Source organism: Hylobates moloch, unplaced genomic scaffold (genome assembly GCF_009828535.3).
Source record: "Hylobates moloch isolate HMO894 unplaced genomic scaffold, HMol_V3 SCAFFOLD_6, whole genome shotgun sequence".
In the NCBI taxonomy this organism is placed as follows: domain Eukaryota; kingdom Metazoa; phylum Chordata; class Mammalia; order Primates; family Hylobatidae; genus Hylobates; species Hylobates moloch.
This window is the reverse complement of record NW_026652281.1, coordinates 116,723,388-116,741,053: the sequence shown is the minus strand read 5'-3', so window position 1 is coordinate 116,741,053 and position 17,666 is coordinate 116,723,388. Positions and strand designations below refer to the sequence as shown.

Below are 17,666 nucleotides of genomic sequence, written 5' to 3'. Positions count from 1 at the left end.
GCAGAGGAGAGGTGAGGGCACCTGAGGGGAGGGGAGTTGGGTACACAACCCTCCCAGGGAGCCTGCCTCTAAGGATGTCTCCGTCAGCCGGGTAACAGCAGGGGTGAGCCTGCAACAGACAGAGTACAAGATACAGAGATGGAGAGACAGGAGGGGCAGAGACCCAGAGACACAGAGAGGCTTAGAGATCAGGAAAGATGGAGACCCAAAGACACAGGAGCGTCAGGGACCGAAAGAGACCTTCAGGACATGCAGAGAGTGAGCCAGAGAGAGACAGAAAGCTGGTGCAGGCTGGGGTTGGGCTGCATCCAGGTAGGGGAAGAGCCGGAGGCTGGGCCACTCTATGGAGGTGGGAAGTGGGAGGTGGGAGGTGGGAGGTGGGAGGTGGGGGTGGCCAGGGCTTCAGGGAGGACACACAGCCGGGCAGAAGGTGAGGGACATCTTGGTGAGATTTAGGTGAATAATAGTTTAAAAATAGCAACACCAGCTGCCATTGACAGAGCTTACAACAAGCCAGGCCCTTCCCAAGTGTGATCGCATTTCATCCTCAGGCAACTTTATGGGGGAAACAATTATTGTCCCGTTTCCCAGATGAGGTAAGTGAGTCCTCAGCATGTCTTCAGCTAGCCTCACAGCTGTCCCCACCCCTGGCCTCCAAACACAGAGGGGCTGGCTTACCATTTCCACAAAGCAATGTGAAGCTGGAACAGGTGAGGAGCTCTGAGCTTCCGCTGTGTGCTGGGGAGTGGGCTCAGGAGATGCGTTGGGCTGTGGGTTGGCACACTGAAAGGTACAGGCCGGCTGAGTCACAGCACCCCCTCTGGGCTGGCACCAGAGCCGTCCACCCCACACCTGTAGGTGTGCCAATGAGGGCCGGCTGAGGCCATCTGCAGCCTGTGTGCTGCCAGCAGCGGGTGGAGGCAGGAAGGGGCCTCCTGCCCGGTGCCCCCTGCTGGCCAGGCTCCCCCAACTCCCCACAGGAGGACCCTCCCCACCCTCCTTGAGGTTCTGGAGGTGCCGCTGTTTGCCTTGTGCTGGGGGTGAGGGTGCCCCCCAGCTGCAACACCTCCCCCTACTCCCTGCTGGACACCCCCCTTCGGCAGAGCCGCCTGGAGAGATCACAGGCAGCCACATGAAAAGGAATTTTTCCCAGGCAGAGCTGAAGTTGAAAGCTGCCTCCCACCGCCCCTGCCTGCCCCCGCTGTGCCAGGCCAGGCTGCTGAGGCCCTGGCGATCGAAGGGAGCTTGTGACACCTGGCAAGGGGTTGGGGGTCAGCGCCACCCCAACCCAACATGGCTTTCTCCTCTCAGGACAATGACAGAGATAGCCCATCTCCCCCACCTCACTGCCCACTCAGCCTCAGAAATCGCTCCAGCTCTCACCCACCTGAAGCCAGTGCCCAACACTGTCAGGAAGTCCTTCCTCAAGTCTAGCCTCCATCTCAGCCAGGCTCAAAGCAGCTGGGTGAGAAGAACGCTCCCCCAGTGGACGGCTAAGCCTCCTCCTTCATGTTGGTCTCTGTGATGTACAGGGAGGGGCATGCCACTGCCACCCCTTCCTGTTCAGGCTGCCCTGGCCCAGACCATGTGGCTGTGTGGTGACTTCCCCAGACATTTGACCTCTGAGGTCCCCAGCAACCTTGTACCAACAAACCCTCTGAGAGTGGGGACAAAGCCAAGGACACCCCCATAACTCAGTCTAGCAGCCCTCAGGCCTAAAGAGGAATAGGCGTGTGTGTACAGCCAGGTCCCCAAGAAGCTGAGCTGAAATTATTCCCTGGAGAATGGCATTGGTGGCTGCAGGAGCACTAGATCCCTGCCAGGTAATAAGAAAGAAAGAAGACCCTGAACAAGTGCCTCAGTCTTACCCCCACCTGCCTCGTGGTGCTGGTTGCTTTACTCATCGGGCCCTGATGAACTTAGGTGAACAGAGGTGGCCCCAGGTGAGTGAAGGTCCCTGGAGGTCCAGGTTCTGAGGCATGGGGTGCAACCAGGCAGGTGAGGTACTCTGGTACCAGTGACTTCCAGATTAAGAGCCTTTCCCTCCTGTCTGCTGGGCTGGTTGCTCCTGCTCTCCCCCATTCTGGATCCAGAGGCCTCTCTTCCCCAAAGAAATTCCCATTCTAAATGTCCCTGGGCCATCCTTCTTTCTCCTCCAGGTGGTCCCAGACAACCCCTGCTCAGGAATGGCCCCCAAGTCAGCCCCCCAAACCGGAGAGCAAGAAGCCAGCGGTGCTTCGTGACACAAACATGCATTCGTTTTATTCACAAAACAGCCTGGTTTCCTAAAACAATACAAACAGCATGTTCATCAGCAGGAAGCTGGCCGTGGGCAGGGGGGCCCAGGCCGCAGGGGGCCCCCTGGGGACCCACCCCCACCGGCAGGGGACCACGCAAAGAAGCCCTTTCATCTGTTGCCATTAGCAAGGCCAGAAAAACAAGACTTATTTTCTCTAAGTAGCCAGGATTGGAAATATCGAGACGGGGCTCCCCAGATCGCAATGGATAAACGAACAGAACTTTCATTTTTTTTTCCAAAATCATCACTGTTGGGGTGGGGGATCCCAGTCTGGGGACTGTGGGTGCAGCTCAGCTGGCCTGGTGCTCCCTCCCCTTCTGCGAGCTCCCTGCTGGCAGCTCTGCACGCGTGGATGGATACAGAGCAGCTTCTACATGGCGCCATCAACATTCTCTTTATGAACGTGAGTGGATTCTCCAGGCAAACTATGCACTATTTCATGGTCGGAAAGAATCAAAGGAAGTTTAAATGAGGGTGGAGTTAAACTGTGCTAAATTACAGTAGTGCTTATTAGTAACTAGATTTCAAAAGGTTACAGAAAATTTACATTCTCTACACAAAAACTGCATCTCCTGCACAGACAACATCGACATCGACACAGGAAGGAAACTGATTGTCCATTCTTTGCCCAGGAAGTCTCGGTACTTTATAGATTCGTCTTTACCTCTTTTTTGTTGTTGTTCTTCCGAAAAAGCAGTTTAAATTTTTTTCTTTTTCTTTTTATACTAGGGACGTGGAGATGTCAAAACGACAACAAAAAATATATATATAAAAACAGGAATGAAATCTGTGAGAGAATATTTTTGGTTCTAAAGACGGGTGCATCCGTTTGTCTTCGCCCGAATCCCTTGCTGGAGACCACACGAGCAGTGACATTGCACGGAGAGGGCAGCTTTGGGTTCCGCCGCCGTCACTGAAACCACCGGAAGGCGGCTCCCGTCGGAAGCATCACCTTCTGGCGGGGGCGGGAGACAAAAACAAGGAGAGAGTTCAGTCAGGGTCCGGGTAGGCCTGGAGCAAAGACGTTCCCCTGTGGATGGCCTCATGGCGGAGGGACAGGCATGGAGGAAGAGCAGCCACCCCAGCCAGGCCAAAGGAGGAGCTTGACCTGCTAGGCTGCTGGAAGGCCCCGAGGACTCTGAGGCCTCCTGAGCCACGGTGCCCAGGAATCCTCCCTTCCAGAGAGGAAGTCTCTTCCCCTGGCCCAAAGGCAACAGCGCCAGGTGGCTGTGGCATGTTTCTGTAAATGAGCGTGTGAGCACGTGCAACGGGTGTGCATATGGGTGTGTGTCTCATGCTTTGCTGAGCTGTGTGGCATGGAGCTGTGGGAGGTGGGTATTTGGGCTATTTCTCAAGCGGCCGTGTCTATGTGTGTGTGCATGTGTGTCTACACTGGACTAAAGGGGGTGCCTTTGTGTATACATAGGAGAGCAGAAATGGAAGGGCTGGGGCTGGGGCTGGGGTTAGGGTTGGGGTTAGGGGAGGGTAACCAGGAGGCCATGGCTGGGATACACCACTGTTGTTTTCCAACCATTCTGGACATTTGCGTCAAGCCCACTCATAGAGGGGCGGGGACAGGGGCAGGGACTGCAGGCTGAAAAGATGCTTTTGTACCCAGGCCTGGCACTCCAGCTAGGTTGCTGCATCTGGGGGCACAGGGATGGGCCCTGCCACAGGGGTGCAGAGATAGCAGCATGGGAACCCCTTGCCTTCTCCAAGCCAATCCCACAGTGGCTAGGCCCTTGTCCACTCCGGGCTCATGGTCACCTCCCCTTACCCCAGCCCCAAAAATCTGTCAAATAGGTGCCCAGACCAAGGGTTCTTCCAGGCCTCAGAGCAGGGCACCCAGCACTGGAACAGCTCTATCCTTGGGTGGCCTTGGGGGAAAGATGGCCCTGGAGGGGCAAATGAAGGGCTTAACGGCACAGGGCCCGTGAAACAGAATCCCTTAAACAAGGCAGGGGAGAGACCCAGAGTTCTAGGTCATGGAGTGGATGCTTTAGGCCATGTCTGAGCATCAGAAACTTAGGACCTGTATGGAAATCTCAATACCTGACCCAGAACCCCAGGAGAGGAATCAGAATCCCAGGGCCTGGCTGAGAATGCTAGGTCCTTGCCTGGAGTTTTATGCTTGCCTTGCAAATTACGGCCTGATGGGATTCTCAGAATGTGGCTCTGACTTTTGGGGCAGTAAACTGGTGTCTCGAAGCTAGACCCCCAGGCCCCAAGGACTGGGGGGGCATCCCCCAGACACTTGCCCAGCTAGGAAAGGTGGGGTCTGGGGATGGGGGTGGGTTTGGACTGCCAGACAGACACAAGAGCCCACACACCTCCCTCTAAGGCGCCGTTACCTCCAGAGCAGCGGAAGGCTTCTTTTTGAGTTCCTCACATTTTCTGAATTTGCAAATCTGATGCCCAGTCTTTCGGTTCCTACAACTGCTGCACTGCTCGCAGTTGATGCGCCGCCGGCAGGGCGCGCACATGCCGCAGCGTTTCCGCTTCTTCTTGCCAGAGCTGATGGCAGAGGCCAGCTCTCCCTGCATGGGGTACTCAGCCAGGCCCGCCATGTGCAGCGCGCTTTCGGCCAGGAACACACCTGCCGGGGTCATAATGAAGAGGCCTGGGTTGATGGGGAAAGCGCCCAGGTAGGGGAAGTCGGACTGGCCATTGAGGGCTTCGGCACCTGCCACAGCCTCCATGTCAGGCAGGCCAGCACCCGCCTCGCTCATCAGCGGGAGGTGCTCCTGCACCACGCGCTTCAGCATCTCTGTGGACTGCGCAAACTGCTGCAGCGTCAGCTGTCCCTCGGCTGCCAGATCCGTGGCCCGCTCTGCCTTGCTCAGCAGGCTGGCCACAGCACCACTTTTGTGCTTTGAGGTAGGGTTGCTTTTGTCCACCGCCATGGCCGCCGCCAGGTCGTGCCCATTGGCCAACAGGGAGGCAGCGGCTGCAGCCGCGGTGGCCTTGTCAGCAGACTCTCCGCCCATCATGCTGCCACAACCACTGCCACCACTGCTGCCAAATGAAGAATAGTGGGAGAGCGGGCGGGAGCGGCGCAGGCTCTTGTTGAGGGGCTCACTGATAATACCGCTCTTGTTCCGACGCTCGGGGGGTGGTGTGTCATCTGCCACTGAGGCTGGTGCAGCGGCAGCCACCGCTGCACTCTTGTCTGCTGCTCCTGCCTTTGGACCACTGCTGCCACTGCCACTGCTGCCATTGGTGCTGCTGCTGCTACTGCCGCCGGCGTCCTGGGAGCCACCGCCGAGGCTCGACATGGTGGGGCCGAGGCCCAGACCCCGCTGCAGAGGGAGCCTGCCAACTGCCGAGGGTCCACAGACCAGGACCTGGCCCTGCTGCCCACAACAGAGATGCCTGGTGGGCCTCGCTGCTCAGGGCAGGCACATGGTCAGGTGTCCAGGTGGAAATGTCTTCACTCTGTCACAACAAGAGGATTCAGGGTCAGGGCAGCAGTGAACACCTCCCCCTTCAACATCGCCACCACCGCCACTATCAACTGTCCTGTCATCCTGACCACCATGTGCTTGACCATGCATTTATTTATTTATTATTATTATTATTATTTTCTCTTGAGACGGAGTCTCGCTCTGTCGCCCAGGCTGGAGTGCAGTGGCGCAATCTCAGCTCACTGCAAGCTCCGCCTCCCAGGTTCACACCATTCTCCTGCCTCAGCCTCTCCGAGTAGCTGGGACTACAGGCGCCCGCCACCACGCCCGGCTAATTTTTTTGTATTTTTAGTAGAGACGGGGTTTCACCGTGGTCTCGATCTCCTGACCTCATGATCCGCCTACCTCGGCCTCCCAAAGTGCTGGGATTACAAGCGTGAGCCACCGCGCCTGGCCTGACCATGCATTTATTAAGCACCAGATCCATCCTGGTGAGAAATTTCTTATTTGTACTATCTCAGTTAAGACCCACAAGAACTCTAGAAGCAGTGGCTGGTAATCTACTTTATAGATGAGGCAAACAAGATTTAGGAGAACTACCAGTCTATGAACACACAGCCACCAAGTGGCATGGTGGAGGCCCTAGTCCAGGCTTCCACAGCTCAAATCTGCCCTGCTAGGGTCTAGGAAGACCTGCTGGAAGCAGGCAGTACTTCTTGTGCTGGGGTGAGAGAGTGTTGGAGATGCTTGTTAGCTGGGTGCAGTGGCTCACGCCTGTAATCTCAGCACTTTGGGAGGCAGAGGCAGGCAGATCGCTTGAGCTCAGGGGTTTTGAGACCATCCTGGATAACATGGTGAAACTCTATCTCTGCAAAAAATACAAAAGTTAACCAGGTGTGGTGGTACATGCCTGTAGTCCTAGCTACTCAGGAGGCTGAGGTGGGAGGACTGCTTGAGCCTAGGAGGTTGAGGATGCAGTGAGTTATAATCATGCCACTGCATTCCAGCCTGGATGACAGAGTGAGACCCTGTCAAAAACAAAAAACAAAACCAAAAAAAAAAAAAAACCACCTCCACATCCTAATCTTCCTTCTCCATACGAGGAGAAGAGTGCTTGATGGTACAGATCATCAAGTCTGGAAGGCTGCCCCTGGATCCTCATCTGGGGATTCCTAATACACATCAGTTATTTCAAGGCTCTGACATGTTCTGCAGGCAAAGGAACCTGGTTGCCTTTGTGTAACCCAGTTTGCCAATGAGTGCAGAACCCTTATTTCAGGGATCTTCTCCCCTGTTGCTACAGGGCGAGCAGCACAGGGCCAGAGGACAAGCCGTCCCCTGCCACAGTGAGAGGACGTGCTTGTGCACACCCTGGCACACGCTTCCTTCTCAACCCCCGAACCACAATCATTATCGTCTCAGACCTCATTCTTGTCTCTACTCAGGCCTCACTGTGGTGCTCTGGCCTGGCTCCCAGATTGGGGGCGGCGGTGGGCAGAGGCCTCACAAGGCCTGCAGAGTAGGGCCTGGGTGGAGGTCTCAGTGAGAACCCAGAGAGCCGGGGTGGGCTGTTGCCAGGAGGGGCCTCTGGCTGGGGCAGGCTGGCACTGAGGAGTAGGCATGACCCTCAAGGGAATGGAGCCCAGCAGGAGCCTGTCCTCTGGCTGCCTCCACATTTCCAAGGCAGCCTGTCCCGGGACAGGGCCTGCTCTACTCAGGTCTCAAGGCTAAGGCGTCTGAGCTGCCTCCTCGGCTGGAGGAACTGGGCCAGATGGAGCAAGGCGGCGGTATCCTCATCAGTCCTGGCTCTCCAGCCTCGCTTCCCTGTCTGCCTGCTGTGGCCTAGCATCCCCCAGGAGAGGGGTGGGAGGACAAGGCCCAGCCCCAGAGCAGCTGGAAGCTCAAGGGGGAGGTGCACATCTGGCGGGCCCCATCGAGCCCTGGGCTTGAGGGCAGCACACACTGTATCTTTGTCCCCAGGCAACCCCAAAACCCCCCTAGTCACAGGACTCAAGCCTGTCCCAAGAGAGCATCTAGTCCAACCCTCTGCATTTACAGAGGGGGAAACTGAGGACCCAAGCAGGGCGGGGGAGGGGGGCTTCCCCAGGACTAAGGAGTGGCCAAAGAGGACCGGGTGTGGGGAAAGGAAAAGCTCTGTTTCTAGGGTGAGGCGAGTAGCCGGCATCAACAGCCAGATACTCCCTGTCCCTCCCCAGTGGGCACCAGACCACCTAGGGCTCCTTCCTAGCAGAGGGAAATGGGTGAGGAGGAAGAGCTGGGCAAGCTGGCAGATTCCACCAGGACAGAGCCGGGGGGCCCTGGCAGGGAATCCAGGCTGGGCTGGGGGGCATCAGAGGTCAGAGCGGAAGCAGGAAGACCATGTGTGTCCAAGGATAGCTGTGTTCCCTCCCACCTCATAAGGGCCAAGACCAGGATGGTCTTTTTAGCCCCTCTCCTCAGAGATTGGTAACCCCTTCAGGAATCAGTGACCCTGGATAGTTGTTGGGGACCAGGGTCAGTGAGATCAGGGACAGAAACCATCAAGTCAGCTCATCCAGCTCCTGTCCAACTAAGCTCATCTGCCCTGCCCATGACAACAACCCCGGCAGCCCAGATACTGGGTCAGGGGAGAAGGCAGAAGGCAGGTGTCTTGTGGGCTGGAGAGATGGGGAGGGGAGCAGGCTGCGCCCCAGCCCCTGTGTGCATCCCCCGCCTCTGCGGCCTGCTGGCTGGTGGCAGAAATCGATAGCTGCATTAACGCTGCTCCTGCTCTGCTCACCCCCTCCCTCCTCCCAGCTCCAGGATCTGGCTCTGCGTGCGGGGCGGGCAGGTCAATTAGAAGTCAGCTCCCTCCAACACAGCCGGCCTGCGCTCAGGGCTGGCGCTCTGGCTGAGTGTCTCGGCTTTTGTCTCCATCCTGAGTCTCTCCTGGTGGGGACCAAACCTCATGTTCTGTTCCTCTCTTGGAATTTCTCTGATCTTCCACTATTCTGTCCTTCTTCAGGGCCCACCCACCCCCAGCCTCTGAGGTCCTGGGACATGCTGAGCTTGGGACCAGAGGATGTGATATGTCACCAAACAGGTGCTGCAGGCAGAACACTATGGTTTTTCAGCCACAGAAGTTGAAGGGAGGTGGGTACACGGGGGGACTGGCTCACAGGGATAACTCTGTTTTCAAATCCAGAGTGGACAGACATGAACATCTGGTCCTCAAGCTTGTTCCAAATCGGTCCTGGTACCTGGCTCATCTTCTCCTTCAGACCTTAGGAAAAACTGATGCCCCAGTCCCAGTGGACCCCTGACCAAAAGCCCCATTTGCCCTACTCGTGGAAGGGGAGGACATAGAGGGGATGTTCTCCCAGGTCCCAGCCTTCTACTCTAGGGCACACAGCCACCCCTTCCAGGCCAGGAAGGGCCTGGCAGTGCCCAGGCAGCAGAGGAGGAGTCAGGGCTGCGTTGAAGCGGAGCGGGAATGAGCGGGAGGGAAAGCTGGCGGGCAGGCGGCGGCGGGCGCATCCATCATCGGCCCTGCCAGGAACGCATCCAGCCCCCAAAAAGAAATACTGCGCCTGAGGAGGGACAACAAAGGGCTCCGTTTCATCAGCAATGCGGAGCCAGCGCCCCGCCGCCCCGCCAGCCGCGGTCAGCCCACAAAGGACCCCTTTGTCCATGCAGGAGCCGGCCAGCCGGGAGCTGGGACCAGGGGCTGACGGGTGGGGACAGAGCACGGGGGGCTGAGGGGGGACGAGTCATGGAAAGCTGGGGGGCAGAGGGGCATGTGGGGGCAGAACAGAGACAGGTGGTGGGGACAGAATCATGAGACAGAGAACTAGAGGGGTGGATCAGAGAAAAGGGGAGCTGGAGAGGAGGGGGCAGAGGGTCAAGGTTAGTGGAGACAGTGTCATGGGAAGCAGTGTCTGGGGCAACAGGGTTCAGAGACCCAGGGAACCAGGACACCTTGTCCAGGCTCAGGGACTTAAGGGTCTAAAAGACAAGGAAATAGCCCTGAGGAGGGAATCCCAGAAGGCAGCTGGGCATGCCCACAGGAGAGGGAGGCAGAGGGAAGGGTAGAGAAGTGGCGAGGAGACCAGATCAGACCCACTGTGTAGCCCAAGGCCTGAGAAGAGGAGGTGGGGAGGAGATGGGGAGGAGTCTGGGGAGGAGGGCTGGGGAGGAGGGTGGGGAGGACTGGGGAGGAGGCTAGGGAGGAGGGCTTGGGGGGAGGCCGGGGAGGAGGTGGGGAGGAGGCTGGGGAGGAGGTGGGGAGGAATCTGGGGAGGAGGGCTGGGGAGGAGTCTGTGGAGGAAGGCTGGGGAGGAGGGTGGGGAGAAGGACTGGGGAGGAGGGTGGGGAGGAGGGCTTGAGGGGAGGAGGTTGGGGAGGAGGGTGGGGAGAAGGACTGTGGACGAGGTGGGGAGGAGGCTGGGGAGGAGGGCTTGGGGGGAGGTGGGGAGAAGGCTGGGGAGGAGGGCTTGGGAGGAGGTGGAGAGGAGACTGGGGAGGAGGACTGGGGAGGACTGAGGAGGAGGTGGGGGGTAATGGGTTCTTGGCCCCAGGGCATGGCTGCAGGGCCCAGTGCCTCCTGTAGGCTCCAGCTAACTGGCTGAGCTGGAAGGAGAGGGAGACTCATACCTGGGGCCACCCTCCTGGCAGTGGAGGCCACCCTGTGCCTCTACCCTAAGGCTCTGGCCAGCCCCAGAAGGCACGGAGCCTGCCCCCTTCTAGCCAGCCCCCACCACCTGTGTTGCCACTCCGGTTTCCTTAACCAACGGATCCTATCAACTAGCATTTACTGAGTATCTACTGTGTCCCAGGCCCTGTGCTTTTATGCTTTACATGTCTTAGCTTCTGAATGCCTCCCCAGAACCCAGGGAGACAGAAACTATTTGCCAATTTCAGACATGAGGAAATTTAGGCTCAGAGAGGTTCAAGCTGTCAGCCTCAGGTCAAACAGCTGGTGCCTAGCAGGGGCAGAGCTTGAACCCAGAGCCCAAGTGTTAGTCACCCTGCTCTGTGGCCACTTTTGCAATTGACAGAGTGGCCCAAGGCAGGTGACCTAGGTACCCCTAAGGCTGCCCTCACTCCCCAGGATTGTTACCGTGCCTGTCACCTCTCCGTGGCTGGGGGCAAGCTGTCACAGACCCCAGGAGAGTGCCCCCACCTGGGGGACTTGGAGATGCCCAGGGCCCGGAATGCTAAGCCAGTGACATCATAATGCCAGCTGGCAGTGAGGTCACTGGAGGTGGTGGCAGTGCCCTTATTCAACCCTCAGCCCTAGAAGAGCCTCACTTCATCCCCCGCAGGGTTCAATCTTGAACTCTCGGGCCAGAAAGCACTGGGAAGGAGGGGACATCCTGGGATGACATAGTGCCATCTGCACACAGACATGTACACAAGTGGCCCACAGCTGGATGTTCTAGATATTCCTCTGCACACATCTTCCCTGCACCTACCTCGACAGCAGCCCTGTACCTTATGATACCGGACAGAGAGCAGAGCACATAGACCCAGACCCCAGCACTGCCTTCCAGGAGTGCACAGGAGCTGGGCCCACAGTCACATGAACCAGTGTGAAACAAGAGCTGGAAGGGGACACAGTGAACTATCTGGGGCCTTCCTGGAGGAAGGGACTGCTAGGTTGAGAGTTAAGGATAAGGAGAAGCAATGAGAGGGGACAAAGGCATGAAAGAGAAGCCTAAGCAGGTGGGGAAGTGGACGTGAGGTGTGTCTATGAGGCTAGCAGGGTCCCAGTTGTGCAGGGCCTTGAGGCCAAGGGCAGGATTTTTATTATTATTATTATTTTAATTTTTAGTAGGGATGAGGTCTTCCTATGAGGATCAAGGCCTCCCAAAGTGCTGGGATTATAGGCGTGAGCCACTGCGCCTGGCTGGCAGGATTTTTAAAAAACAGTTTTATCGAGGTATAGTTTACATACTATAAAATTCTTCCACATTAAAGTATACATATAATTTAATGATTTTTAGTAAATCAACAGAGTTGTGCAACCATCACCACTACCAAGGGCAGGGTTTGACCAAGGCACCATCTCCCGCTATTCCCTGCTGGCTGACCAGCCTTGCAGCCATCCTGCCTGCCCAGGGAGGCTTATGGAAGAGGCTGCGTTTCAGGACCCCTAACACTGGCCCAGCAGAGCTGCACACCCCGGCTCAATGCACCACTTTGCACGCTTCCATGCAGCACTTGACACCCCAGCCCTTGCCCCTCCCCACCACCTTGGTGGGCTGGTCTCCTTGGCCTCCAAGTGAGGCAAAATAGGCAGACAGGCTGATGGTGGGCAAAGCAGACCACAGGCTATAGTGGTTGAACCAAGCTGGGCAATGGGGTGGAAGGGAGGGTGTTCCGTCTCTGATTTCCATGATTCAGCCTGGGGAGTTTCCAGAGGGAAAAAGAAGCCCTGCTCAAGCCCAGGGAGACTGGTCTTGGAGGCAGGGAGAAACGCAGCCCCAGGCGGAGAGCACAGGGCACACATCCAGCTATGGATGGACACACATACCCCCACACACTGGCCACTGTGAGCACCCAGCGGGTGGCCTGGGGTGAGACATGGTCTCAACCCCACTAGAGTCACCCCAAGACTGACTGCCAAGGACAGAACAAGGGACAGCATTTCTATGTCCCTGACTCCACACCCCTGACCCTCTTACACCCCTCCTCCTGGGGTGGGTACCAACCATGCCTTGGCCTGAGGACTAAAGGGTTTAAGCAAACCTGGAGTACGTAGGGCTCTGTTTTCTCTCTCTCTCTCTTTTTTTTTTTTTTTTTTTTGACGGAGTCTTGCTCTGTCACCCAGGCTGGAGTGCATGGCCCGATCTCGGCTCACTACAACCTCCGCCTCCCAGGTTCAAGCAATTCTCCTGCCTCAGCCTCCAGAGTGGCTGGGATTACAGGCACACACCACCACACCTGGCTAATTTTTGTATTTTTAGTAGAGATGGGGTTTCACCATGTTGGTCAGGCTGGTCTTGAACTCCTGACCTCAGGTGATCCACCCACCTCAGCCTCCCAAAGTGCTGGGATTACAAGCGTGAGCCACCGCACCCAGCCAGGCTCTGTTCTGCTTTACGGTGCTCCCCAAAACAGCTGGAGGAGGGGATCAGCCCATTCACGCACAGCAACGCTGAGGCCCCGGACAGGAAGTAAGCTCTGACCTGGGGCTCTAGGGACTGAGATGCCTGGGAGGCCTCTGATAAAGACAGGCCCTTTCCTCAATAGGCACCTCCCTCAGGCCAGGTTCCTTTCCTGGAAGAGTCAAAGGTTCAGGAAGACACTTCCTCATTTTTTGACCTTGGGAAAAAACTGGCCTCTGAGACAGTTTTCCCATCTGTCACATGGGACCGTAGCTAACAGGTATGGGGCTCTTCCTATGTGCCACACTGTCCATGCTTTATCTCATGTTATCCTCATACCCAATCTCTGAAGGAAGTCCTATTATTGCCCCATTTAGAGCAGGCAATTTGATTAAGCAGGTGTAATGACGCCTTGTCTATCTGGGATCCCCTGAATCTTGTAGCAAACATTTCCCAATGTGGTGATCTCTGAGCTGACACCAATCAGAAATCAGGCCGACATACCCCCTCAGGACCTCCCTACTGACGGGCCTCACCATGGGACAAGCCAGGGAAGGCTAGTCCAGGGATGCATGAGTCAAGAAATCAGAGATGGGGCACTGTCCTTCTGGGGCTCCTGTGTGGGGTGTGTTTGTGTGTCTGGGGTTGGGGGAGGCCTATGTGCATAGGACTGGCTAGGGAACTGGAGTCCTGAGGTCTAGGTTTGTGGCTCCACCCTGTCCCTCCCTGACTGGTGACTTTGACCAAGCTCTTTCCGCCACTAAGCCTCAGTTTCCCATTTGTAAAATGGAAAAGAATGGCTCTTGCTCGGCTGGGCGCGGTGGCTCACGCTTGTAATCCCAGCACTTTGGGAGGCCGAGGCGGGCGAATCACGAGGTCAGGAGATCGAGACCACGGTGAAACCCCGTCTCTACTAAAAATACAAAAAAAATTAGCCGGGCATGGTGGCGGGTGCCTGTAGTCCCAGCTACTCAGAGAGGCTGAGGCAGGAGGATGGCGTGAACCCAGGAGGCGGAGCTTGCAGTGAGCCGAAATCGCGCCACTGCACTCCAGCCTGGGTGACAGAGCCAGACTCCGTCTCAAAAAAAAAAAAAAAAAAAAAAGAATGGCTCTTGCTCCTCACCCCAAACTACAGCAGGAGTCACGATCCCAGGGCATATCATGGGGAAGGAGGTACAGATACAGAGGGCAATCCCCTCCACCCTCCAGACCTCAGGAGGAAGGCCCCAGAGGCCCGGATCAGTCACTGATATGATCTGCAGGTAGCAAACTGATTTGAGAGAAGGGTTTTGAGCAGGACGCAGGGCTGAGACTGAACCCTAGAAGAGGTGAGACCTATCGGGGCAAGGAGCATCCAGTCCCTTCCACTCTTAAGTTCCCCAGAGGACATTAAAATAAACAGCAGGTCCTGGCCGGGCGCAGTGGCTCACGCCTGTAATCCCAGCACTTTGGGAAGTTGAGGCAGGTGGATCACCTGAGGTCGGGAGTTCGAGAGCAGCCTGACCAACATGGAGAAACCCTGTCTTTACTAATAATACAAAAATTAGCTGGGCGTGGTGGTGCATGCCTGTAATCCCAGCTACTTGGGAGGCTGAGGCAGGAGAATTGCTTGAACCCGGAAGGCAGAGGTTGCAGTGAGCCAAGATCATGCCATTGCACTCCAGCCTGGGCAACAAGAGCAAAACTCCATCTCAAAAAAATAAATAAACAAACAAACAAACAAATAAAAAAAATAAACAGCAGGTCCTAATAATGCACACTCACTGGCTACCAGGCACTGTGCTAAGCATTTCACATGCATTTTCTCACCGGATTCTACTACAATTATTATTATCCTCATTTTACAGATGAGGCAACTGAGGCTCAGGGACATAAAGTCACCTGCCTAAGGTCACAAGGTAAGTGGCAGAGCCAGGATTTAAACCCAGGTCTGTGTGACTCCAGGACCTGGAGCTCCAACCCTGGCTGAGGGTTCCGCAGCACATGGAGGGAAGACTTCAGCTAAAGGGTGAGGTCCAGTTCAGCGCTCGGCTTGGGGAAATCCCCTAGGTTTCCCTTGGATCCTGGAGGGTGGCTCTCAGGGCCCTGTTGCAGAGAAGTCTGCAGCTGTACCCCAAGGCCCAGGAAAATATGGGGAAGGGGCTGCGGGTGGGCCAGACGGGGCAGGCTGGGCCAGAGCTCCGGGCATTCCGCAGCCTCCGCAGGAAGCAGAATGGGACGGAAACCGGCTCCTGCCTCCTCCCCCAGAATCCTGTGGGCAGCCCAGCCGGCCGCACAGAGGCCCTCTTTGTGCCTGCCCCAACCCGCCACCCGCGGCTGGCCCAGGGTTTTGAGTTTCCTGGGGGGTGGGGGCCCAGCCACTGCTAAGCCTCCCTCTAGCTCCTCTCCTGGGGGCAGCCACAGCAGTCCACAGCTGGAGGAGGAAGAGAGGGGATGGCCAGGGCCACTCTAGAGACCATGGGGGCCTGGAGTCTGCCCACACCCCATTCCTCCAACATTTACACACCCAAATCAGGGGCTGGAGGTGGGAAGAGGGACCCAGAGACAGAGCTGAGGTCACCCCCCAGAGTCTGCCTCTGCCAGCAGCCACCAAGCCCGTCATGACACACCTGGAACCCCCCCCCACACACACACACCCCATCCCACGCCATCCTGGCGCTCTTGGGCCTAGAGTGGTGCACACAGTGAGGCTGGGCAGTGGGCCGGGCAGTCCTTGTCAAACCATTTCCCACTCTCCGAGGCTCCCTGGACACAGGGCTCAGCAAGCTGAGGCCTCAAGCTCACTTCCCAGTATTTCGGGGGACAAAAGCCCCTCGGGTGGCATAACTGCCCAAGGATGCTGGGCACCTGGGAATGAGCTCGGGGGCTGGAGTGTGTATGGTGACGAGAGCAACGCATACAGTGTGTTTTCGTGTGTCTACCTGGGAGGTGTGCTGCACAACTGTGTGTGTGTGTGCCCAGTGGACTGTGAGTGTGCCCGGTTGAGTGTGTAGTCTCAAGATGTCGCCCTCTACAGACCACAGCATTAAAGCATATACGGGGATCATGTAGCGGTCCTGGGGGAGATCTTTGACTCTGTGACCTCCCTGAGGGTAAAGTGGAGGTGTGTGTGTGTGTGACCCAAGTCTGTGAATGCACATGGATGTCCAAGTGCATGCGTGTGCGAATAGGGTGGTTTACGTGGTGAGAGGATGTTTGTGGGGTCTTTTGGTCTGTACGTGTCAACACATCTTTACCGCATGAATGCCAGTGTGTGTATGTTCGCATGCACTGAGTTGTGTCAGGAGCTCTGGGCTGTATGTGAGTCTGAGGCCCTGCTGGAACGGGGATGGTGTAGACAGGAACTGGTGCCTATGGAAACAGGAAGCTGCCCACAGGTGCACCTGGGCTGTGGTGGGGGCTGGGTTCCATCCAGGTTCAGTTTGTGCCTCTGAGAAACCAACCCAGGGTTCCACTAGGCGAGAATCTGTCCCAGCTGTAAGGGGGACACCTGTCTTGTCTGCTGTTGAAGGTCCAACAGCTCTGGCCAGTGTCTACCCGCCTGCCTGGCCTGAGCATGGAAAAAACTGGAAAACAAAAGCCCCCGGACTGCAGGCCCTCCCTGCAGAGGCGTGGGGGAGGCAGGCGAGAGGCGGGAGGCTGAGGAGGAGGGAGGGAGGTGTCGCCGCAGCCCCGGAACACAAAAATAATGAGGCGAGAGGGGCCATGGGGCCGAGCCGGCTGGTTCCGGAGTCGCTATCTGACCTTGACAGATGCCACAGCTGGGCGCCTGGAGAGGAGCCGCCGCCACAGTGCTGCAGAACCCCCCCAGCACCTCCCCCAGGCCAGGGTCGATGGAGGCTCAGGCTGGCCCCAGGCACAGGCAGCCACCCCATGAGGTGGGAGCCAGAAGACCTCGGAGCACCTCCTAGTAGTGTGGATGGGGATGGGGTAGGGGGGTCTGGAGGCAAAGGAGTGGGAGCAGGGCCACTGCAGGGCACGGGAGGCAGCAGTGGGGTCTCCTGACGGTGCCCCCGCCCTCAGGTAAGGCTACATGTGTGAGAAGCACGCACAGCCTGCTTGTGTGTGTGTAGCTTGGCTGTGGGGCTGAGTGTGTGTGGAGAAGGGAAGTAAAGCGTGAGTGTGGGTGTGACAAAAATTGCACTTGTGTGCATGTGTCCTTGGGGTCACACAAGGCTGAGAAGACAGGCTAATGTCCCTGAAATGGGTGTGACCACATCACTTGGTGTGGGCACTGATCACTCCCCAAACTCATTTAGAGCCATAGCTGTCCTGGCGGGGGCAAGCCATGCTGGGTCTAGGGGTAGGGTGGGAGACAAAGAGAGCCACAAGTCTTGTCACTTGCAGATGGGGGAGGGGCGCCCCTCCAGCCCTTCCTGACCTACCCTCTCTCTCTCTATGGCGATTGTCCCAGGCACTCAGTGATGGGCATGGGGCTGGGCACCGCCACTCCAGGGACATCAGCCAGGGGCTGGGGTGTGAGTTGCAGGAGGTGATGCTGGGCTGGTGGTGGATTAGCAATTCCGAGCACTGGCTGTATAATTAAAAAATCATTATGGCAGGCGGGCAGAGCTGAGTGTGAGCTCACGCTCAGAGCGGGCGGGGACACTGCCATGGCGCTCCCCCTCCCACTGCTTCCCCGAGGAAAAATCCCACCTGCTAATATAATTATGGAAAAACACAAGCACAGAAATTTGGTTTCAGCAAACAACGTGCCTCAGTGCCCAGGGCCTGCCTGGCCCTCAGCACAGCGAGCAGGCTGGCCACTGGCACCCAGGGCTCATGGCAGTAAGGCAGGCCCTGCTAGGTCCAGACATTACCTCCACCCCCTCAGCAGCCCCCTAAGAGAAGAGACTGGGAGGGGTATACAAAGCC

At 57.1% G+C, this 17,666-nt stretch overlaps 1 protein-coding gene across 3 annotated transcripts in view; it reads right to left on the bottom strand.

Moving 5' to 3' along the window:
- Positions 1–2,236: 2,236 nt before the first annotated feature.
- The window catches only part of CXXC5 (CXXC finger protein 5), a 36,001-nt gene continuing 20,571 nt past the window's right edge, over positions 2,237–17,666 (bottom strand). For 2 of the 3 annotated variants that reach the window (XM_032158053.2, XM_032158054.2), the window contains exons 2-3: positions 4,651–5,734; positions 2,237–3,254 (exon numbers count right to left, since the gene is read on the bottom strand). In XM_032158053.2, the coding sequence (XP_032013944.1) occupies positions 3,210–3,254; positions 4,651–5,574 (969 nt within the window). In that variant the 5' untranslated portion in view covers positions 5,575–5,734 and the 3' untranslated portion in view covers positions 2,237–3,209. Of the gene's footprint in view, positions 3,255–4,650; positions 5,735–10,801; positions 10,908–17,666 lie in introns of those variants that run through there. The other variant, XM_058441271.1, reaches the window with a different exon arrangement.